Source organism: Panthera pardus, unplaced genomic scaffold (genome assembly GCF_024362965.1).
Source record: "Panthera pardus isolate Hobbes unplaced genomic scaffold, ASM2436296v1 HiC_scaffold_25, whole genome shotgun sequence".
In the NCBI taxonomy this organism is placed as follows: Eukaryota; Metazoa; Chordata; class Mammalia; order Carnivora; family Felidae; genus Panthera; species Panthera pardus.
The window spans coordinates 34532011-34556639 of NW_026526821.1; the positions used below are offsets into that span (position 1 = coordinate 34532011).

At 38.3% G+C, this 24629-nt stretch overlaps 1 protein-coding gene across 3 annotated transcripts in view; it reads left to right on the top strand.

Annotated features, from left to right (window-relative positions):
• The window catches only part of PLCB1 (phospholipase C beta 1), a 696728-nt gene that overhangs the window by 463780 nt on the left and 208319 nt on the right, over window positions 1–24629 (top strand). For all 3 annotated transcript variants that reach the window (XM_019462545.2, XM_019462546.2, XM_019462547.2), the window contains exons 5-7: window positions 15728–15807; window positions 17892–17945; window positions 19065–19140. In XM_019462545.2, coding sequence (XP_019318090.1) covers window positions 15728–15807; window positions 17892–17945; window positions 19065–19140 — 210 coding nt within the window. The remainder of the gene's footprint in view (window positions 1–15727; window positions 15808–17891; window positions 17946–19064; window positions 19141–24629) is intronic.

Genomic DNA, 24629 nt, shown 5'->3' on the forward strand with positions numbered 1-24629 from the left:
TGATACCTAATTGCCTACTGTGTACCAGGCAAGATATTGAGTGCCAGGGATAAGCTAAATAGACAAAAATGATTGTCTTCATGAAGCCTCCATAAAGGTGGGGGTAGGTGGATGATAAACACAATAAGACGGTGCCAGATGCTGAGACAAATAAAGTAGGGAAGGGGAATAGAAAATGCCGGAAGTAGGGGGGAGAGCATATTTCAATTTTATATAAATTGGCCAGATAAGGTCACCCTGAGGTGATGACTTCTGAAGAAAATTGAAGATGATGGAGTGGGTCAAGTAATTCTCATGGAGGACAGCAGACTCTGAGACAGGTGTGTACTCGGCATGGGATGAGGAAGAAGGAGAGCAGCGAGAGATGAGTCAGAGAGGTTGGGGGAGGGGGTGATAGGTGACCCGAATAGTGGTGGGTGGCCACTGTAAGAATATGGCTTTACTTCCAGTGACACAGTTAGCTATTGCATTATTTTGAGCAAGGGATTAATTTGGTGTAATATATTTTCACAGGATTGTCCTGGCTGCTCTGTTGAAAAGCCATAGTAGGGGTGCAGAAGCAGAAACAAGGAGAACAGAGTGCTTGGGGTAGAATGGTGAGAAATGGCTGGGTTCTGGATATACTCTGAGTGTAAAGCTATATATATATATATACGTATATATATATATATATATATATATGTATATATATATACGTATGTATATATATATATGCACTAATGGATTGGACGCATGGCATGAGAGAAAGAGGGAACAAAAGATGATGTCAGGTTCTCTGGAATTGCATTAATTGAGCTGGAGAGCTAATTAGGGAGTGAAAATAAAAAATTTTGGACATAAAATACAAAATGGTTATTAGTCCAAAACAGCAGAATAAGCACAGGTGTGACGTGCTACCTCTCCTGAGATACTGTGAAAATTATGGTAAAGGAACATAAGTATGCAGTGATGAAGAGAATGAGATACGGCACTACAAGATGACATTTTTCAGTAAGTCTGCAGGGAAGATTGTGAGGAGAGTGTCTATGAAACAGAGTGGAGAGAATTCTGCACGGTCTAGGTTCCATAGAGAACTGTAGCCAATGAGGTCACTGACCCCCGCTCAGAAGCAGTGGAGACATGCCCCCAAACTTGAGAACTACCAGCCCAGCAGAACACGGAGCAAGACTTAGGGGTGGAAAGGCTGAGGAATTAAAGGAATATGGACAAAACTGTCAGCCCCTCCACCTCCTCCTCTTGCTCTGCATATAGAATAATTGATAACCAATTACTTCCCAGACCAAAAAGCTGAGAACTTGTTTTCTTGTGGAAGTGAACAAATTATTAGAAAAGAATCAGAGGGCGCCTGAGTGCCTGAGTCAGTTGAGCATCCAGTTTCAGCGCAGGTTATGATCTCTCAGTTCAGGAGTTTGAGCCCCACGTCAGGCTCTGTGCTGACAGCTCAGAGCCTGAAGCCTGTTTCAGATTCTGTGTCTCCCTCTCTTTCTGCCTCTCCCCCACTCATGCTCTGTCTCTCACTCTCTTTCTCAAAAATAAATAAACATTAACAAATAAGAAAGAAAGAAAGAAAGAAAGAAAGAAAGAAAGAAAGAAAGAAAAACATCATTGTAGCCAGCTTTGGAGTCAAGCATCCAGAGTAAAACTCTTGTGGATACCACACCATAGTGGCTGGCACCCATGTGCTCACCTGAAGGAGAAGTCTACAAGTTGGAAAATCTCACATACTTAGAGCTCCCAGTTGTCCCCTCTGTTGTTCTCCTATAATGTGAAGTAGCAACAAAATGTCCACACGCTACTGAGAAAGCCTACATTATTGAATGATGAAGGAGGCCAAGAAGAACAAAATAAGAAATGATGACAGAAGATACAGGGGTAATTCAAGAAACAAATAATTAAACTAAAAAATTAAAATAGATACCATCCTCAGAGAGAATTTTGAATATATTATATTCATAAGATAACAAGATGTTATGAAAAATAGGAAACAAAAATAAAATCTTTTTTTTTTTTTTGAAATCTAAAGATAAGATAATGGAATAAAAGTCAAAGTTCTACACAACTGTAGTGAGAAGAAATGAAGGAAATCTCCCAGAGTGTGGACCCAAGCAAAAACCACAGTGAAGGCAGAAAACAGACAAGGAAACATGAAAGACAAAACAACAGCCTTCAGAGAGAAAAGAAAAGGGGCTTCTGGATGGCTTAGTGGGAAGAGCATGAAACTCTGGACCTCGAGGTCATGTGTTCGAACCCCATGTTATGTGTAGAGATTACTAAAACACACACACAGGAAGAGAGAGAAAAGATAAGAGATACAGGTGCAATCAATCTGAAGAGTGCAAGAGAGAAGGAGAAAACAGAAGAGAGGAAAATATGAAAGACAGTGCAAAAAAATACATGAGAGCTAAGAACAGATACTGTCTTGAAGATTAAATAGCACACATAGGAATGGACTAGGTTTAGGCAATATGAGTAGGAAGCTGGAAAATATTAGATAAATGAAAACAGCTTAAGTTTCTTCTCCCTCAAAGAAAATAAAGGTAAAAGGAGATAAATGTATAAGAAAAGTATTATACAAATATAAGCGCTGCTAAAAGCATGCAGAATTTTCAACAACTGAAGGAGCAGTCCAAAAAGGATGTATGCTATTTTGGTAATGAGATTGTTCCCTTTTGATCTGTATTTCCCTGCTGATGACTGATGTTGAGTGTCTTTTCATGTGTCTGTTTGCCATCTGGATGTCATCTTTGGAAAAGTGTCTCTGTCTTCTGCCCATTTCTTAACTGGATTATTTGTTTTTTGGGTGTTGAGTTTGATAAGTTCTTTTTAGATTTTGGATACTAACCCTTTATCACATATGTTGTTTGCAAATATTTTCTCCATTCCATAGGCTACCTTTTAGTTTTATTGATTGTTTCCTTCACTGTGCAGAAGCTTTTTATCTTGATGAGGTCCGAGTAGTTCATTTTGCTTTTGTTTCACTTGCCTCTGGCAATGTGTCTAGTAAGAAGTTGCTGTGGCCGAGGTCAAAGAGGTTTCTGCCTGTGTTCTCCTCTAGCATTTTGATGATTTCTTGTCTCACATTTAGTCCTTTGATCCATTTCAAATTTATTTTTGTGTATGGTGTAAGAAAGTGGTGCAGTTTTGTTCTTCTGCATGTTGCCGTCTCATTTTCCCAGCACCATTTGCTAAAGAGACTTGTCTTTTGAAAGCCATGTAGTTCATGGTGATGGGAATATAACAAGAAAGATAATCAGAGTCTAATACGTGACCCTGCAGAAAATTATATTTGCATTTTTGTAATCATGTAAATTTTTATTTTATCGGTTTTAGACTTTTAGAATCAATTTATATGCAAATAATTGAAGTCAATTATGAACAGTAAGCAAGATAAAAACATTTCACCTTTGATCATTTTACAAGCAAATTTAAGCTAACAGAAGTTGAAGGTAAAAGTATTAGCAGGTAAATGTTCTCTTCTTAGAAGCCACGTGATGCTGTCTTTAACTGGTGGATTAAGAAACGGTTTAATCATGTTGCTAAGGTTGTAGAGGTGACCAGGAGAAAAGATAGTGATAACAGAATTCTATCAGGAGGAAGGAAGAAGAGAGACAGGACAACAGATCAGAGTTGGATATTGATAGTTCAATTCTAAAATCAGTCAATCAAGAGAAAGCAGTACAAATAGATCATTTGGAAATATGGAATTAACTCCCAGAAATTTAAGAGTAGAAATGAAAATAGCTGTCAAGAAGCAAAACTAGGGTAAGAGTATCATAAGCAATCATTGCTTTTTGTTATAGCCCCTCTGGACACTTTTTTTTTTAAACCAATGTATGTGCTTATTTGATAAATAATTTTTTTTTATTTTTTTAATGTTTATTTTTGAGAGAGAGACAGAGCATGAGCAGGGGAGAGGCAAGGAGAGAGAGGGAGGTGCAGAGTCTGAAGCAGGCTCAGGCTGTGCTCGCTTCAGCAGCACATATACTGAAGCAGGCTCAGGCTCTGAGCTGTCAGCACAGAGCTTGAGGCAGGGCTCGAACTTACGAACCATGAGATCATAACCTGAGCCAAAGTCGGACGTTTAACCAACTGAGCCACCCAGGTGCCCAAATAGATAATAAATTTTTAGATTAGTACCATTTACTAGGCATGTGTTGGGGCTGTCACTGGTCTAAACATTTAATATACATTATGTCCCTTAATTGTCACAAGAGCCTATGAAATAAAACCTATGATTTCCTCCTTTTTATAAGGCAAATGGATATTAGACAGGTAAAAAACAAAAACAAAAACAAAACAAAACAGAAAACAAACAAACTTGTCCAAGATGATTCTATCAGGCAGGGGTTACATTTGACCTTGAATAATAGAAAAGCAAACCAAATGGAAGCTTAGATAAATTAAGGATTTTTCATTTATTACTGTCTTGTTTGGTTTGGGTGTTTTTTTTTTTTGGTTTTTTTTTGTTTTGTTTTGTTTTTTCCGCTCATGCAACAAGAAGACTAAAGGTAGGTTTTCTGGACCCTGTGATTCCCATGGCCATTTCCTCATAGACAAGATGCCTCTGCGGCTCCAGCCATTACATGTGTGTTCCCAACAGCAAAAAGAAACGAGCCTCTACAGCAGAAACCACATTTTCCCAGACTTCTGCTAACATGTGGTTTCCTGTGTCACATTGCCACCCTTGCCGCTGGAGTTACAGATTTTTCAGTTATTATATATTGCTGGCCTAAATAATGTCAGGTTTCAGTGAGGAGAGAAGGAGAAAATAGATCTTAGGTGGTACTGAGCAGTGGGTCCCACAGCTAGAGAGTAGCAGAGTGGGGTCTAAAATCCAATAAAATTTATATTTAAATAAACTAGCAGAAGCATCAATAATAAGAGAGTCAGTAAGAATGATTACATAAACTAATAACAGTATTTTAATGTTAAATTAGTAGACAAACACAAGTTGTATTCAAGATTCACCCTTCCAAAGCAGTAAGAAAATGACCAAAGATCAGGCAACTGGAACCACATGCAAAGAGTAGTTTTCCCAGTATAGGAAGGGCTGACAGATAGAGTCCTTACCGAGAGCCAAATACCCCTGCATTTAAAGGGGAAAAAATCCAGCTTATAAAAGATTTAAAATAAAGACGAGCGAGATATAGGGGCTCCTGGGTGGCTCAGTCAGTTAAGCAGCCAACTTCAGCTCAGGTCATCATCTCACGGTTCGTGGGTTCGAGCCACACCTCAGACTCTGCGCTGACAGCTCAGAGCCTGGGGCCTGCTTTGGATTCTGTGTCTCCCTCTCTCTCTCCCCCTCCCCAGCTCACACTCTGTCTCTGTCTCTCTCAAGAAAAACAAAAAAATTAAAGATGGGGAGGTATAATTACAGTATTTGAAACAAATTGATTTCCAAATGAGAAAATTATATTTTAGCAAAATTCCATAGGTTGTTATAATTTAACAAGGAAGTATCTGTGTGTAGCTTACTAATCAAATTTCAAGGAATGCAGTTTTAATTTTGTGAGATTTCACTTAATGGAGAAAGCAACACTACTTTACTCCCAAGAAATTATGATTGTTCCTTTTATTCCGCTTGATATACATCTTACCAAAAAAATCAGCTGGATTGTCTTTTTCTTTAAATTTTTTTTCGCTTGATCTCCTCAAATGGAATTATTTTTTAACAAATAAACAATGGTATCAATTATAATTACAGACCCTGCTTACACCCACTTGCTCTCTGTAGTACACAGCACTCCAGCGGGTTCAAACCAAAGTAACGATTAGCGTCAATACTGCTAGGCTTACAAGAAATAATAGCAAGTGTTTTCGTCATAGTGCCATGAGGCTTTTGGAAAGAACCATTTCCAGAATGTGGTGGGTAGACATGAAAGCCATGTAAAGGAAGCTTTAGGGGTGTCATATCAGGGTACTCAGTCAACATTTTCTTTATTGTACAAAAGAGCAATGACTCAGTAAACTAGCTGGAGGGGGAGGAGAATGTCCCTTAGCTGAGGCTCAACATACACCTGAGATTCACAATGGTATAGCTGAAAAACCTATCATTGGGAGAACGTCGCCAAACCAAGTATCTTTCTCTTTTCTTTCACACTGTGCCACAGATGCTGTTCTTTTGAGAGGCTTTATTCTTTTTCCCTTAGAAGAACTCTCTTAACATTCATTTTAACTTGATTTCACCACATTAAGCTTTTACCATTGGGTGGGGGAATGTCAAACAGGTGTTGGAAGAAGACTAGGGACATACTATGCCTGTTACCTCTCAAAATGCACATACTTGCATATTTACATCTTGAGCATTGCACTTTCAATCGTGTGAACTCTTCCTTAGGTCATCAGGGTACCCATGTACTACAGCAGTGTTTCACTTATCTGGAGAAAGATACTTGGGAAACAATTCTTCGGAATAGAGCCCAAAGCGTAAAGCAAAACATAAAGCATGTCTATGAAGTCGATGTAGATGCCCTAAGCCCTAACACTAAAGCTTCTCTACTTTACTAACTGGGGAGCCTCCTGAGCTCAATGTTGCACACAGTACTCTGAGTTCTTACAACCTATTATAGCATCGTTCAAGTTACATTAAGAAATATATGAAGTAATTACCCAAATGCTGTAGCCAGGAATAGTGATTGAATACTCATAACAAAGAAAAAGACATAAAAATTAATTTTAAAAGGCATTAATTATAAAGCATGGATGTCATTCTCTTTCCTTGACACATTTCATTCATTCATGAAGTCAACCCAAGTCAAAAGTATGGGTTTATTGCCTATTTTATAAAAAGAATGGGACGCTGGGGCACCTGGATGGCTCAGTCTGTTGAGCGTCTGACTTCGGCTCAGGTCATGATCTCGCAGCTTGTAGGTTCGAGCCCTGCGTGGGGCTCTGTGCTGACAGCTCAGACCCTGGAGCCTGCTTCAGATTCTGTGTCTCCCTCTCTCTCTGCCCCTAACCCACTGGCATTCTGTCTCTGTCTCTTGCAAAAATAAATAAACATTAAAAAAAAAAGAATGGGATGCAGAACTATGAGATCCAAGTTGTAAACGACACATATCCTTTTCTTCCACCTGCTTTTCCACAGTACTCCAATGAATGGATATATGTATTGTTCTTATTCTCTTCCATTCTCTGCTCACTGCTTCTCCCCCAGTTCCAACAATTTGGCCTCATGGATACTACTAGATTCTTACCTGACTAGACTGTTCTAGAGGTAGACCAATCAGAGACATTTGTCAGGATTTTTCATACTGACAGTGAGGTCGTCAGACTATCTCTGGTGGTGGGAGGTACCATGTGCCACAACTTTTGATGCAGTTGGTGCCCATGGGAACAAAAATAATATCAGTAGAAAAAATAATGCCACCAGGAGTAGAGAGCAATGGAAAAGCAATAAAGACGATCTCCTTGGCTTTTAGGCCCCAGGTTCCTGATGTCTTATATTATATGTATCTTTTTTTTTTTGCTGCAGTTTGCACAATTTTTCCTTCAATTGCAGGAAATCCCCAGTGTCCTTGATAAATTCTCTTATTTCCTAGGCTAGCTTGACTTGAGCTTTTGTCAATTGCAGCATAAAGTTTTTTGAATCACATAGTCTTTTGAAAGTAATTATGCATCTTTCCTTAATATTACATCATTTGAGTAATATAATTTTCTAGCGTCCCAATAGTGATAATACTGGGTCCTAATATGCTCCCTGTCTTTTGTCTTCTTTTGATAACTATATTTTATTTGACAACCATTTCTCGCTGAGGATAAGATGAACACTTTGACTATAAGATATAAGACTGTCACTGCCACCTAAAGAAAGAGAAACTGTACCAGAAATTTTACCAAAATTCTAAATGTTCGATATACTATCATTTAATGCAGTGACTTCTCCAATAGTCCTTTTTGCTTTTATTTTTTTAATTTTTTTTAACGTTTATTTATTTTTGAGACAGAGACAGAGCATGAACGGGGGAGGGGCAGAGAGGGAGGGAGACACAGCCATCAGCCCAGAGCCCGACGCGGGGCTCGAACTCATGGATCACGAGATCATGACCTGAGCTGAAGTCGGACGCTTAACCAACTGAGCCACCCAGGCGCCCCCCTTTTTGCTTTTAATGAAAGCCTTTGTAACCCATAGACCATCTTTTGCCGTGAAAAGATTCTTTACTGTACCATTAAGACAAATGCTCAGTGATATGAATTCTGATGCATGCCAGTAAGTGAGAGAAATGTGCTCAGCCAGGCAATGCAACTCTGAATGAGCTGCACAATGTCCCTTCTTACTTAAATCCCAAACCGTTACCTGCCTCTGAACAGAGGTAATGGGAATGATACTGTTATCAGTGATGGCAGTAGGGGGGTTGCCAAAAAATGAAAACTAGGTGGACAGCTATTTAAAATTGTTAGGACCTTCATATATCTCACAAATAAAATATATCTTATGTAAAGTATTATTTATTCCAGAAACCTTTTAAAACTTGATTAAATACAATAGATGGAGAGATTGAGGCATCCGAATGAGGCCCTTTGGAAGTACTTGCTTTTAGATTATTATCATTTGTCAGTACTTTTACTTTATTAGGGTAACCATTGACTCATAACTTTTATGTGTATTCAGTATTCCTTTTAGAATATTTTTCTTTCCCAAAGAACTCACTGCATGAAGACATGTTTCAGAGGGCGAAGGTTACAGTCTGCCTTTTCTGTGTGACTCCAGCTGCTTGGTATCAGGTCACAGCCATGGCCTGGGTGGATGCCTTGCATGCCATGATGCCCTGAGTGCCATTTACAACACGCAGTCACTGTGTGGCACTTTGTTTCTCTCAATAGGGCTGATAGTGACCACTGGCCTGTGCTTGAGCTCAAACCACAAACAAATCTCTCCCCTTTTTAAAGACAATGAACACAAATACTCTAAAAGAAAGATGGGTTAAGAATGTTAACAGGGGGGCACTTGGGTGGCTCAGTCGGTTGTATCCAACTTTTGATTTCAGCTCAGGTCAGGATCTCATGGTTCATGAGACTGAGCCCCACATCAGGCTTTGCACTACAGCGCTGAGCTTCCTTGGGATTCTCTCCCTCAAAATAAATAAATAAACTTTAAAAACAAGAATGTTAACAGGAAATTTGCAGAAACGAAAAAGTAGAACAGCCCCAACACATATAAAATGATCCTCCACTATCCTGGTAAATCAGGGGTGTTTATTAAGACCATGCAAGATTCCACATTGCATCCATCAGATTTGTGAACATTTTCTGAAAGCCTAATAATAGCAGGTGTTTTTGAGCATTTGGTAAAATGCAAGCTCCCCTACACTGCCAATGGGAACATTGTGTCCTTATCATTTTGGTGAGCAAGTATCAGCATCTGGTACTGATGAAGATCCATGGATTCTAGGAATTCATGATATTGAATATATTCAATATTCTGTATTGATAGAGAATCTCCCAGATGTGGCTTAAAGCAATAAGAAATAGGTTTGTACAAACAAGACTTTCTGAAGGAAAAAACTGTAAATGTTCATCAATAAAAAAACGGATTAATAAATTATACATCCCTATAGTGGAATAGTATCGTAGGTAAAATTAGTAACTAGACCTACATGCAGAAGCAAGGATACATTTAAAGATATAATATTGGTTGCAAATAGTCCCTGGCCAAAGATGCATAAAGTATGATATGATTTATGTAATATTTTAAATATACAAGGGTCCATACCAGGGACCAGCAAACTATTTTTTGTATAGGGCCAGATAGTAAATAATTTGCCCTTTTCAAACTCTCTTACAACTACTGAATTCTGCTATTGTAGCCTGAAAACAGCCATTGACAATAAGTATATGCACAAGCATGGCTGTATTCCAATAAAACTTTATTTACAAAACCAGGTGACAGGCTGGCTTTAGCCCTCAGTCCTCAGTTTGCTGAATCCTAATTTATCCCCCATGAAAATAGGTGTGGTATTGACATCCAGATATCAATATAGAATCTGGTCCTGGAGAAAGGGAGAAGAATGAAACTAGAGAGAAGCACAGCGTGGAATTAATCTGTACTGCAAAATTTTAAGGATATATTTTTCAAAAAGTACTGAAGTAAATATGGCACAGTGTTAACATTTGTTACATTTTGATCTGTGTTACTTAAACTATTCTCTGTATTTTTATGTGTAAGAAAAATACATAATACTGAAAAAGAAGATTAGAACAAATACATTAAAGTTTTAAAGATAGCATAACTCAGAACCTTGGGAGGAGAAACATCTCCAAGAATTCTATTTCTTCCAGAACACTCTGTCTTTGCCTGTATATCCCTTGCAGCAAAAGTTAGGCCAAGAAGTTGAGTGTGAATGCCAAAGGGAGAAATTTCTCTCTGTTCTCAGAACTAGTCATTATGGTTGAATTGCCTCATGAGTGGCATTTGCATCTAGGGCAAGGGTCGAGCATTTGTGATTGGATCTCTCCTTACATTGGTTAAAGCAAGTGTGAGTAGAATTTGTGACCCACTTCTATCAAAATTCCAAGACTTTAGACCTGTACTCTGTGACTGGGCTCACCCCTGTCTCCATCTTATCATTTCTCCTCTAATTTCATCATTATAGCATGTCGATAAGGCGTTTACTTCATAAACTCCATAGGTTGCTTCATCATCATAGTACAGCAGTAAGGTATACAGATTCCAGGGCCAAATGTCCTGGGTTCAAATCTCAGGGGTGCCTATAATGAGCTGTGTGACCTTATGCCAATTATTGATCACCTTAGCTTTCTCATTTATACAAATGGGGTGGTAGTAACAGAATTTATCTCCTACAGTGCTTGTGAGGATTCAGTGAGCTAATTATTTGCCAAATGCCTAGACTAGCCCCTGGTAAATGCTGAGTCACTGTTTTATATGGAATACATTTAAGTGGATTTACTTGTCTTTTTCATCTTGTTTAACTGTATCAGCCACCTTAAAATTTTCTAGAACAAAATGACAGAGAGCACAATATCTGAGAGTACAGGGTTTGGAGCCCAAGAAACTAGTGATCTAATCCCAAACTGTGACTTTTATTAGCCCTGAGAATGTAATTCACAAGTGCTTTGTAACTTTGAATCCTCCTCTGTAAAATGAGGCTAGTAACAGTACCTACCTCCTAGAGAATTGTTGTGAGAACTAATGACAGTATTATTGCAAGGGACCTAGGTCAGTGCATAGTAAACACTCAAACAGTACTTTTAAGAGTAATGGACAATTGTGAAACAATTGTTGGCAGCATTAAGCAAACACCTAAATCCTGTGCCAAGAATGGCAGAACTGAAATGCCTTTAGAAATGCACGTGCCTTAACTTTGTGACCCGGTAGGGAAACTTTGTATCCATAATGGTGTCAAGACTGGCGCTTACAGTAAGTGCACCAGAACCTCTGGCAGGGGTGGGGTGTGGAGGGGGGGGATGGTGAGGGAATTTCAGAAACAGTCTTGCATATGTTAAGACACAAACAGTTGCATTTAAACTCCAGATGAAATTCCATGGAAGTTGACCTTCAGATCAACTAGTTCAGATCTCTATCTAGTTCAGGTCTCTGTTGTCCCCTTCATGGGAAAAGATTGATCATAGGACAGAAAACATCATTTAAGAAGCTTCAGGGTTGAAACAGCAGAAGTTGGGCCAAGCTTAGTGGCAACCATCAGAACCTTGTCTATGAAAGTGGAAAAACAAACCCTCCAGATTAAAATTAGAAGCTGTCCTTCCAGTGCCAAACTCACCAGGGCCCAGTGTTGAATTTATGAGAACACTGCCAGGGTGGGATCAGTCTATCCTGCAGCAAAGCATATGCCGTATCTCAGGAAGAGCCAAGGCTGCTTTCAGCGACTCTGGCCATGTCTTTTTAGGCAGGCTGTTCTTAGCGCAGCTGTGACATCTCTTTGGTTATTCTAAAACAAATAACCAAAATAATTTCTTTGTTTGCTTGGGGAGCAAGTAGACAAAGATTAGAATAATGTTTCCTAAACCAGGTCCTGGCACACATTACTACTCAAAATACTCTTCCTGGCCTAGCAGTATGCTCAAACAAACATCAGTATGCCTAAAAAATACAAGGCTTTCTCGAAAAATATGTGGATTCTGAGTCTGAAGATCTGGTGTGGAGCTTAAAGTCCTTCATTTCTACCAAACTTTCCCTCAGTGCTGCAAGTCTACTCTAGAACCTTGCTACCCATAGCATGGATCAGTATAGACTTCACTTGGGGTGTGCATTCTCTGTCTCCTACCCAGACTTCCTGAATTAGCATCTGCATTCCAGCAAGACCCTCAGAGATTTCTATGTACATGCAAGTTTCAGAAGCAATGAACATATGGGAATCAATTCCCTCAAGGCATTGGTTGCACATCCTCTACACAATGTAGCTACTTCTGGTACCCAAAAGTTCTGAAATATGTTATCCTGCCATAGCCGACTCTAGCAGTGCTCTGCCCATATCCTTTCCAATCCTTTTCCATCTTCACACACAATACCTTGATGGCTTTCACTTCCAGCAGCCAGCACCCTTGCCTCTGTTGGCTGTTCCTTCTGAATGCTGGAATCCCCTTTGTGTACTATCAAGAAAAGCAGAAGTACCTGGGGATTTCCATCACTTCCAGCAGCCCTTAACCAAGAGTAACAGGCACAGGGACTGCCACATTCCAGCTCTATGCTCTTCATCAAAACTCAACTTTGATGTGTGGTCTACATCAGGATGAAGAAGGCCAAAGTTCCCATGTGCCTGAGTTTGTTTGGTGTCACACCCTTCTACCTTCTTACCTTCTCAGTCCTGCTCAGTCCACTATAAATTTGCCATGGAACGCTTTATAATAAACCCATTCCTCGTCAATCCTTGGCTCAGGGTCTGCTTCCGGGGAATCCAAAGTAAGATACGTGCTGTTTTAGCTCAGGATGATAGAGACAGAAACCAGTACCCAGGCAAGAGTTGGGATATTTCTAAAGTTCCCTTGGTCACTGCTTTAGTCCCTGAATCTTTGGTCTAGCCTGGGTCAGATTTTTTGAATATCTCAAAGAGCTGCAGGAAGCCAATGAATTCTAGGAATTCCACACGTAGAAATTTAGATGTTCACGTTCTGACAATGTGATGGAAATAAATTGTGCTTTACTTTCTGAATTAGCTAACCGTGGCTGTGTAGTGAGGGTGGTGATGATGCTGTCCTTTGGCTGGCTTTATAAAAGACCCATTATAAAAAGCTAAGCATCTAGAAGATGGGCACTGACCAAAGGCCACAGCCACAGCCACAGCCACAGCCACCCACTACCTGTGGCTAGTGAATACTTGGAAGGTTGTCAATGTAAATTGAGATGGGCTATCAGTGTAAAACCAATACCTCACTTCAAAGACTAAGTACACAAAAAGAGTGCAAGGGGCACCTGGGAAGCTCAGTCAGTTAAGCATCTGACTCTTGATTTCAGCTCAGGTCATGATCTCAATGTCATAAGATCAAACCCCATGTCAGGGTCCACACTGAGCTTGGAGCCTGCTTGGGATTCTCCTTCTCCCTCTCTCTCTGCCCCTCCATTGCTCACACTTTCTCTGTCTCTCTCAAAATAAAGAAATAAATACTTTTTTAAAAAAAGAATATAAAATAGCTACATTTTATGTTGATTACATGATTAATATTTTTGAAATATTAGTTAAAATAAAATATACTACTAAAATTAGCTTGAGGTGCCTGGGTGGCTCAATTAAGCATTCAACTTTGGCTCAGATCATGATCTCACAGTCATGGGTTCAAGCCCCACACTGGGCTTTGTGCTGACAGCTCAGAGCCTGGAGCCTACTTCGGATTTTGTGTCTCCCTCTCTGTCTGCTCCTTCCCTATTCCCACTCTGTCTCTCTCTCTCAAAAATAAATAAACATTAAAAATATTTATTTAAAATTAGCTTCACCTGTTTGTTTCTAACTTTATTAATGTGGCAAATAGAAAAATTTAAATTACATACATAGCTGATGTTGTATTTCTATTGGGCTGGCTATAATAGAGATCTTATCTTTCAACCTAAAAGGTCAGACCCAGTTAAGTTTCCCCAATTCTTCATAATGCCTTCACTGTACCTATTTCTGGTATGGAATTGGCCCCCAGTAAACATATGATATGGTACATTGACCTCAATTACAGATACTTTCACTGATGCGTAAAGTTGCCATGGAGGTAGAAATGTCTAAAGTCTGACCTTAGCTCAGAAAATATTATACAAGAAGCATATTGTAAAAACCAGGGCCAGTAGGTAATTACTCTTAGTTTAAAATGATCAAATTTGAGGAAATTTATTTTAAAGCTATTAAAGAGTTATTCCAGTGCTTATTTGCTTATACATGAAGTTTCGTGGTCAGCTATTTTGCTTCCCTCACAGTTACTCTGGGTCACATCTTCCAAGTCTTCCACCAATAGTGTATAGAGTTCAAGGCTTCCAAAATTACCTCCTAAACTGGGATAACTTCCTAGCTGAGTTCCTTCTTTTTGGTTTCTCAGCCTCAACTCCATTCTCCACATGGCCAAGAAAGAGATAATCCCCCTAACGCACAATCCAGCCTCAACTCTCCTCCTCTCTCACCCTAAAAAAGGCCTTCAGTGCTATGGGATTTCTTGCTAGATTCTCTCTGGATACCTCAACAGACATTAAATGCTCTCCATACTCTGCCCCAACTTTCCTTTTTTTCACTGCAACTACCCTTATTTTTTGCAATTCCTATGAGACTACTCACCATTCTCTCTAAGTCTTACCTCTGATTCTTCTCCCAGACAGTTTTCTTTTTACTTAGAATTCCTTCTTCCTTCTTCCTTCTTCACCACTCTATACCCCAAGTCCTATCTAAAATGTTACTGTATTACATGATGGTATATTATCAATACCTTAAGTCAGAAGGCAAAATACGGAAGACCAACAAAACAAAGTAGAAATAAACTAGATGGAAAAGCTGTTGAACTAAAAAAACATGGTTTCTTAGCTCTCATGTCCTCTTCTCTTAAAGAATTGGGGGGGGGGGGTAGAGTGGAGGCACAATGTTAATTCTGTGTTCAAAATTATCACCCAGAATGGAACTTCCAACTTTTTTTGTAGATTTACTCTTTTCTGTTTTCTTGGAAGCCAAGTGAGAACACTGGTGAGCAGTGTGAGGTAGGGATTCGATTAGGGGAGTTGTGAGAGGCTGCTAGAATTGCTGGGGAGACAGAGTATGGTATACAGTATGACTTTGTGACTGCAACTGATTTTAAGAACTTGTAGAACTATAACATTTTAAAGTTCCCTGGTATAGCTGCTTTGGCTTAAGTAGCAAAGTAGGAAGATTACATTTGTAGGTGCTTTGAAAATATATTTGACTCTATCTTAAACTCTTCGGTAACTCTTTCTCTCTTTACAATGCTAGGAAACTAGTAAAAAGTACTTGGTTACTGAAAGGCAACATACCAGTTTTCTATCAGTAAGGATTTTTAAAAGCAGACAAAATTTTGTTTATGTGATAAAAACATTTCCTTCAAAAGGAGAAGTTACTCAGGGATTTAAATTTAATTATGTCATTTTTATAAAAAAGAAAGAAAGAGAGAGAGAAGACAAGTAAAGGAAAGAAAAGAAAAGAAAAAAGAAAAGGAAAAAGTCCCTAAGGCATACAGATTGAACTAATTTGTCTTCCTGGTAGCCTAGCTAAAAACATGTGTCTAGAGGCTGTACAGTATGCAAGCTAATGCAAGTGTGATTTACATCTTTCAGGAATGGACAAATGAGGTTTTCAGTTTGGCAACAAACCTGCTGGCCCAAAACATGTCCAGAGACGCATTTCTGGAAAAAGCGTAAGTAGCCCTAATTTTATTGCTAAGGGTGTTGCTTCTTCTGAGTCAGTTTCCTTTCTCCTTTGTGAGTTTTTTGTTTATGCTGCACTGGCTTCTTACATTGATAAACATAAACTTCCCTTTGGGATTTGTTAGAGAACTGATACCTCCAGTGTTTAGAATTGGTAAACTTCCAAGAAAGATTGCTCTTTCCTCCAAGCTGCACATCCGTGTTAGGCTGAGCTCTCCTGAATGTCAATGCCTTTGACACACAATAAGGAGACACGTCCAAACCCTGGCAGGTGTGCTCAGAACCAAAAATTATTAATTTCAGAGGGTCCTCTGCTTCTACATACATATGCCTGTGTCGTATCAATTATTTATCTGAAGAAGGAAAAGAACAACATACAGTACTCGTTTCTCTAGAGTCTTAGATCTCTGATAGATTCTATAATAACTTCCCTGCCTACTTAAGTCATAAACTGATGTCCTGATTCCTGCCCACAGATCCCAGAAAGTGTTAGTAAGAAAGGAGAAAGAGAAAAGGTGCAGAGGAAGGCACAGAATGAAAAGGAGGAGGAAAGACAAGCAAAACAAGATTACTCAATCACCCTGGAATTACACAGTCTTTCTAAAAATAATTTGACCAAGGAAAATAATGATTTTTGCCAGATGAGCAGCAAGGAAAATTTGTTGTGTTCACTTTGGAGGCTATGGATGTCCAGGGGGTTGGAAAGACTTGAAATCAAAACCACAAGCAGAAACATTACTAGGTGGTCCTCTGTTTACTTATTAACTTTCTCTTTTTCCTGTTCTTCTGTAAGACATACCCACCATTCCAGACCTAAGACTCCAGCCTACATTTCTTTCTTACTCTTCTATGAATTGCTTTTACTGTTAATACTGCACAGGTCATTACTTAAATGCTTTTTCATGTGATCATCTCCTCTCTAGTTTGTCACCTTGATGACCTTTCTAATGCCTCTCCCTACCCGCTGCCTTTCTTCTCTCTTTTTACTGTCTTTGAGTTTATCGCCCTTCATCTATGAGAACTTTCTAGAACATCTCATGTGCCAGGTAGAGTTAGTGGAAGAGGACACAGATAAAGAAGACATTGTATCTGAAACATAGCATGATATATATATATATATATATATATATATATATATATATATATAGCTAGTAAAACATCTAATTGGCTAATCATTATCTATTTCAGATATCCCTTTCAAACAAGTTTATTCCTATGAATAGCTGCTATGGGCATTCTAGAACATGCCTTTTGATGAACATGTTATAACCATTTCTGTTGCATATATATCTAGATATGGGATTGATGGGTCATAGCATGTGCAGTTTCCTAAAGTGGTAATCCCAATCCACACACCCATGAGCAGCAGTCAAAATTTCTGTTGCTCTCTCTCTATCCATATGTCCATAAGCAGTTGAAGAGATAAATACAGTAGTTGTATTGACACAATGGAATACTTTGCAACAATGAGAGTGAATGATCTACAACTATAAGCAAAAAATAAGGATGGATCTCAAAAATATGAGAAGCCAGGGGTGCCTGGGTGGCTCAGTCGGTTAAGCATCCGACTTCAGCTCAGGTCATGATCTCATGGTCTGTGGGTTCGAGCCCCGCGTCGGGCTCTGTGCTGACAGCTCAGAGCCTGGAGCCCATTTCAGATTCTGTGTCTCCCTCTCTCTCTGCCCCTCCCCTGTTCATGCTCTGTCTCTCTCTGTCTCAAAAATAAATAAACGTTAAAAAAAATTTTAAAAAAATATGAGAAGCCAGACACAAAAGAATGTTATTCCATTTATATAAAGTGCAAAACAGGCTAAAATGAAATCTATGTTGTTTAAAGTCACAATAATGGTTCCATTTTGGGGACTGGGCTCTGGAGGGGGGCACTAGAGGAGCTCCTGGGATGTTGCCAAGGTGATCACGTTCTAGTTCTTGATCTGGGTACTGATTGCAGAGACCTAAACAGTTTGTAAGATTCAATAAACTGTACATAGGCATCAGCCCTTTTCTATGTATTTTATTCCTTAATAGAAAGCATTTTAAAGATTAAACACTTGTTTTTCTGCTTCTCCAACAGCTATACGAAGCTTAAGCTGCAAGTCACTCCAGAAGGACGCATTCCTCTCAAAAAGTAAGCTTCGGGGGCCCTTCCCAGTGTTCATGTGCTTTTCTCAAAGATTTGACTCCATGCCATGGCTCTGTTTCGTTTATCCACTGGCCCAATGGGAGCCTGAAAATGCATGGTAACCTTGTTCTCCCTCATGCTCCATGTTCATGTCAATGCAGCTAGTTTCCTCATAGGGATTTTCCTGTGGCATCATTTTCAAGAAACAACAAAGCAGGAAGTGGGTAGAAAGGGTGGGAAACCTTACTGCTAAACCCAAAAGGCCATCTGAGATTCAGATCTATTCTAGGAATAGAAATTGGGCAACTCCAATGCCTCTTTCTACCAAGATGACGCTAGCCTTGAAGGAGGAGCTGCAAACTCAAATGTCAACAGAAACCAGGCAGGGAACTTACATGATGATGCAGGCCAGGAGTGGGAAGAACTAGAGTAAAACTTATCTAGAGGAGACAATGACAGCTCACCTCTACCATATTCCTTGTGGGACCAGTGGGCTCTGGATGCTAGATTTTGTCATGTTTAAATAGAACCCATAAATTCAAATTATTGAATAAAATCTAGTTTTAATGCAGTACTTAAATATTATTTTGTTAATAAATTGACCTCTCTTTTATTGAAGTATAGCTGATGTACATAAATTTTATTTTTTAAAACCAAATTACTGACCAAAGGAAATACGTCCTTAGTCTTTAACCTTTGACTTACTGGTAGGCTCTTATTCATAACAATGTGAAATTATTATTATTATTATTATTATTAAGAGTAATTCATTATCTACTAATAATATTAATAACCTACACCTTTAGAGCAATAGGTAGCAGCAAAAGAGAAAGAGTTATCAAGGATTTATTTAAGTACTTAATATTAGAGGCTACTTAGTAACATGGTTTTTCATTGGGTCATCACCTTTGCCTCAAAAGGTTGATTTTAAATTAGATGTTGTGATTTTGAAAAGCACATACATAGATCTTTTTTAGAACATATACGCAGATGCATGAAGCAATGGATATATTTTAATTCTTTAAAGATGAATGATGAGGAGGTTTGATTCAATGGGATATTTCTAATGGGTGTCATCGGTAAGTGTGTGGTCCATATCTCATGTGTTGTGACTTCACTTCACAGCATATACCGCTTGTTCTCAGCAGACCGGAAGCGAGTTGAAACTGCTTTAGAGGCTTGTAGTCTTCCATCTTCAAGGGTGAGCATGTTGCTTTTCTGGAATTAGTAGTATTAAACAGCTGTAATAATCATACTGAAATATAGCTTGCCCTCATATTACCCAAACATTTTTTAAGAAGTCCTTAGGACTTAATATTAATATTTACAATATATGGGGCCACTGTAATTATATTTTCTTTCATTCCCATAAACCCAATATTTTATCTACAAAGATCTTTGTTCTTTGTAAATAGTCATTTTTTAGAAACATCTAATATAAAAAGATATGGGCCAAAAAGTATTATTGTTAAGAATTTAAATTTCTCATATTAACAAGTCCTTTGTTGATGTCCATTGAGACGTTAGCTAATCAGTATAGATTGTGGTTAGGAAGATATTTAAAATATCGATCCATCTTATTCTAACCATTTAAAATGTCTAGTTTTAAGACTTGTAGGTTAATAAGAAATTAACATGAGAGTACATGTTTATAAATAAATATATTTACATTCTCTGCTGGGCTGTGCTCACACAGTTTTTGCGTGGAGGGGTGCAGAATGAATCTGGAGACTGCCTACTTTGCTCATAAGGTGGTAAGATAGAGGAGAGAAGAGACCCAACACATTCAAGGCACTCAATGTATGTTGCCCACCTAAAATAATTTGCCTTCATTTCAGTGCAGTCCTATATAACTGGCTCTAAAATGATTTGTTACCATTATTTCTGGGAGAGCAGTCTATTATATAAAATCTTTTTCTCAGGCTATATGCAGAACTCGCCTTTCTATTGCAAATTATTTTTATCCTAGTATCTAAGCAACAAGTAAGCTCTTTCCCAAGGATAACACTTAAACTATAGGAAGAACCTTCTAGCCTCTTGAAACACTCTGGAAATGTTCAGTTTGCACTGAATGAAGTTGAGAAACCATTCCTAAACTTGTTAGGTTATGAAAAAGTATTGAGTGCTATTATTAAATGTAACAGCCCATTCTTATTGTCAATACTTTTTAGGAAAATGCAGTTCATTAAGAACTTCAACAGGTAACAGAAAGAAAAAGAAGAGTGCTCCCCCACTCTGAGTTTCCTGCTATAGGTGGAAAAAGTGGGTGATGCTACAAACCTGGACAGAGCCATGGAAAGGCTCCCCCAAACATGCTAACCTTACCTTGAATATGTAAACTGAAATGATCGAATTTGCTCATTGTTGCTCTTTCCTAGATGCTTTGGGGTAGGAAAGATGTGCCAGTTCAGGTCCCATCATTGCTCAACAAATATTTCTTGAGCTCTTATACCACCTGCCCTCAAGCCCTGAGAATGTGTTAGTGAACAAAACATAGTCCTAGGATCCAAGGACCATACAGTTTCCGGGGGTGCTCCTCAAACACGTGGATTGACATATATGTAAATGGGGGGGAGGCTGGGGGGTTGCTGTGAGCAAAAGGAATGGAGTGCTACCATTGTGAATAAGGGAGAATCATTCCAGAAAAAGGAAAAAGGAAAGGATATGTGCTAAAACCCTGAGGCTGGAACGAATTTACTGGTCTGAATAACAATGACAAAGACTTCTGCATTTAAGCACAAAAAAAAAACAAAAAACAAAAAAAAAACCAAAAAAACAAAAAAACAAAAAAAAACCTTGAAAGATGAATTTAGAAAACCATGAAATTTTTTTTTTCCTCTGCAATTACTCCTGATTTTACCTTTACTGGATAACATCTTGTGAATATAATGCTCAAAAATTTTAACTTACTATAAGTCTAGCTAAAGGAAAGAAAGAATAGAAATTGAAGCTGAATAGAAAATCAAATCCATCAAGCAATTCTCTGTAAATTGCAATTTTCTAAACAATTGGATACTGAAAATTCAGTCAATAAATATAAATTGAGTTTTTACAATCCACTATGTCTACTATAGGATCATGCTTTCAGACCAATATCAGCTGGAGACATTTCAAAAAGAAAATGAGATTCAAATAAGAGTTTTGTTAAAAATGAAAAAAATATTTATATTTAGTAAATTAGATGTTATGACAATTTCCTGAAAACAAATTGGAGATTAAAAAAAAAACAATCAGCCTCTATAATGAAGTCTTAAAAGATCATTATTCATGGTATAGTAAAGTATACTTTACTTGGGGGACTTGTAGAATTAGAATGCTTTAAAAAGATCTAAAATCCAAAGACAGGTTAAGAGCTGGGAAATAAATGTTTCCATGAACTGATATATTTTAAAGCCTTATAATTTCATATCTACAGAACAGTGATTCTAGAAAAAAAATACACTAATTAGCAAAACGATTCTGGATATACTGACAAGAGGTGTTTCAAACACCCCACAGAAGAAAAGGCTACATAAATGGTAGATAGGGCCGCATATCTGGGAGCCTCATTTCATAGCCAGTGGTTGTTCAGACTAGATTTAATTGTGTTCTGTAAATAGGTACTTTACCAGAAACACAGTGGATATCCTGTTGAGATTTTTTAAACATTATCTTTGTGCACATTGTTAGGAATAATTAATGCACTTGAAGTTGTATCCTGGCCAACTGGATCCACTGGAATAACACATTCCTTTAGAGGGTACTCCTTTAGAGACTACAGTTGCTTGCCAAAGTTACCTTAATTGTTAAAAAGTAGCACTGTATCTAAAAAGAGAGACAAAGCAATTACTGTCTTTCTATTAATAACCCAAACATATTTTCCAGGGAGACCTTTGAACACCTTTCCATATTCAGAAAATTACCACTTTACCCACAAACTTTTTGAGAACTCAAAGTGGTTTTCTTGAACCAAATTCCCTTTGACTGAAGACTTATTAACTTGAAAATAGTTCAGTGACATTTGGATTTGTATTATAGTCACTGCATAGCACTGTCACTTTTTTAAAACAATTTTTAATGTTTATTTTTGAGAGAGAGTGAGACAGAGTGCAAGTGGAGGAGGGGTAGAGAATGAGGGAGACACAGAATCCGAAGCAGGCTCCAGGCTCTGAGCTGTCAGCACAGAGCCCCACGCAGGGCTCGAGTTCACGAACCCCACGAAATCATGACCTGAGCCAAAGTCGGACGCTTAACCAACTGACCCACCCAGGTGCCCCTAGCACTGACACTGTAATGAACAAGATAGGAATAAATCAATGGATACTTGATCCCTGAACAACACAGATTTAAGTCACACTGGTCCACTTACATGTGGATTTTTTTTTTCAGTAAATACAGTACAGTACTATAAATGTATTTTCTCTTCCTTGTGATTTTCTTTGTAATATTTTCCTTTCTCTAGGCTATGTCATTGTAAGAATACAGGATAGAATATATATAATACACAAAATCTGTGTTGATCGACTGCTAATGTTATCAGGAAGGCTCCCAGTCAACAGTAGGCTGTTAGTAAAATTTGCCAGGGAGTCAAATTTACACATGGATTTTTGACCATGTGATGGAGGGTCGGGACCCCAAGCTCCTGCATTGTTTAAGGATCAACTGTATTAGTTTTAAATAATAAAGTTGACTATAGTTATGAACTTACATATAATGCTAAGACAAACAGTAACTATTTTGGATTTAAAGAATACTATAAAAATTACTGGAGAATACAATAAATAAAATGTAAAAATACTTCTCCCAGGATGACTGTAATGTGTTGTCTTTCTCCTATGACTTATACCCAGCCTATAAATAAAAAATATAATCATTTATGTAGCTGTGACTCTGTCTCAAAATTCTGTCTTAAAATTACACTAAGAATTTGGTTTATTATGAGTAATTTACTTGTGATTATTTCATGTACTGTATGGCCAACTCAACTTTTGCCTTATAACTTTAGAACAAAAATATTAAGAATAAATTGATGTGAACATTTAGTTTGCTGGATTACAGTGTGTCTTATGGAATCAAGTGACCTGGGTTCAAAGCCATAGCACCTACACACACACACACACACACACACACACACACTTGGGACCTTAGACAAGTTTTGTAACCTGCCATGTCCCTAGTGTTTGTATCTGAAAAGGATCACTAGCCATGCCAACCATATAGAGTTGACACGGGATCAAATGAAAACATACAAGTAAAGCTCTGTGTGCATGGGGGTGCCTGGGTGGCTCAGTTGGTTAAACATCTGACTTCGGCTTGGGTCATGATCTCCTGGTTTGTGAGTTCGAGCCCTACATCAGACTCTGTGCTGACAGCTCAGAGCCTGGAGCCTGCTTCAATCCTTTGTCTCCCTCTCTCTCTGCCCCTCCTCCACTTGCTCTCTCTCTCTCTCTCTCTCTCTCAAAAATAAATTTAAAAAATTTAAAAAAATTTTTAAGTTCTGTATGCATGGCACACAGTAAGTGCTCAATATATATTAGTTCTTATTATCCTCTGAGTATTTTTTCACATGCATATGTATATGGTTTTTTTTTTTCCTTTTCCTGTTTTTAATTTGGTATGTGAATATGTGATAACTATGTCTAAGGAATCTGGAAATGCAAATGCTACCAGTACTACTATTGAGGTTTTTTTTTTAATTTCCCTTTTGAGATTCTTTGGATACAAGCATGGAATTGAAGCAACTTCATTTTTAAAGTTTGCAATACTTTTCTGGAAAAAGTGGGCCTGATTCAGACTACATTACCTTTCTTAGTTCTCCTTCCAGAAATTTCTTTTTCTTTCTTTTTTTTTAAGGTGGCATGAGAAGGGGAGGGGCAGAGAGAGAGGGAGACACAGAATCTGAAGCAGGCTCCAGGCTCTGAGCTGTCCGCACAGACCCCCACGCAGGGCTCAAACTCACAAACTACAAGATCTTGACCTGAGCCGAAGTCAGGAGCTTAACTGACTGAGCCACCCAGATGCCCCTCCCTCCAGAAATTTCTTATAACAATAGCAAAGATAATCAGTGATGATCTGTTTTGTATTGGAAGCATGATGTGAAGGGCCAAGTCTTGGACTACAAGGCAGGAGACCTAAGGTCAGGTCCCATATCCTGGGTTCACCAGCAAACATTAATTAGGTGGCTATTAAATGCCTGGCAGTGTGCTTAGGACACAAAGGAGTTAAATAAGAGATAGTCACTCCACTCAAAAACTCAGTCTAGTAGAAAAATCAAACATATAAAAAATATGGGGAAAACTGCATGATAGATGCTATAATGAAGATATATAAATGTGGATTGTGAAAACAAAAAAAGAATGCAGCATCTCTAGCTAGTGTGGTCCAGCAAGACTGCAGAAGAGTATTTGAATAGTGGGAATGATCTTTAGAATGTTAGGCCGAGAGCTTCCTCCTGCTCAGATAGGACAAAATGAATCTGTTACATCCACTTTACCAAATTGTGAGATCCAGGAAAAGAAATATGTGAATGAGATTTGTGAATTTCAGCCCTGTTTAAGATGTAAGGAAGTAAGACTTGTCCATAGCTTTTCCAAAAATAACTCCCCTATATTCTTTCAGTTTAGCTTTCATAGATGCTCATTTTAACTCATGTTTCCAAATTATTTCTTCTCCCATTTTCCTATACTGACACCAAAGACTTTAGGATATCCT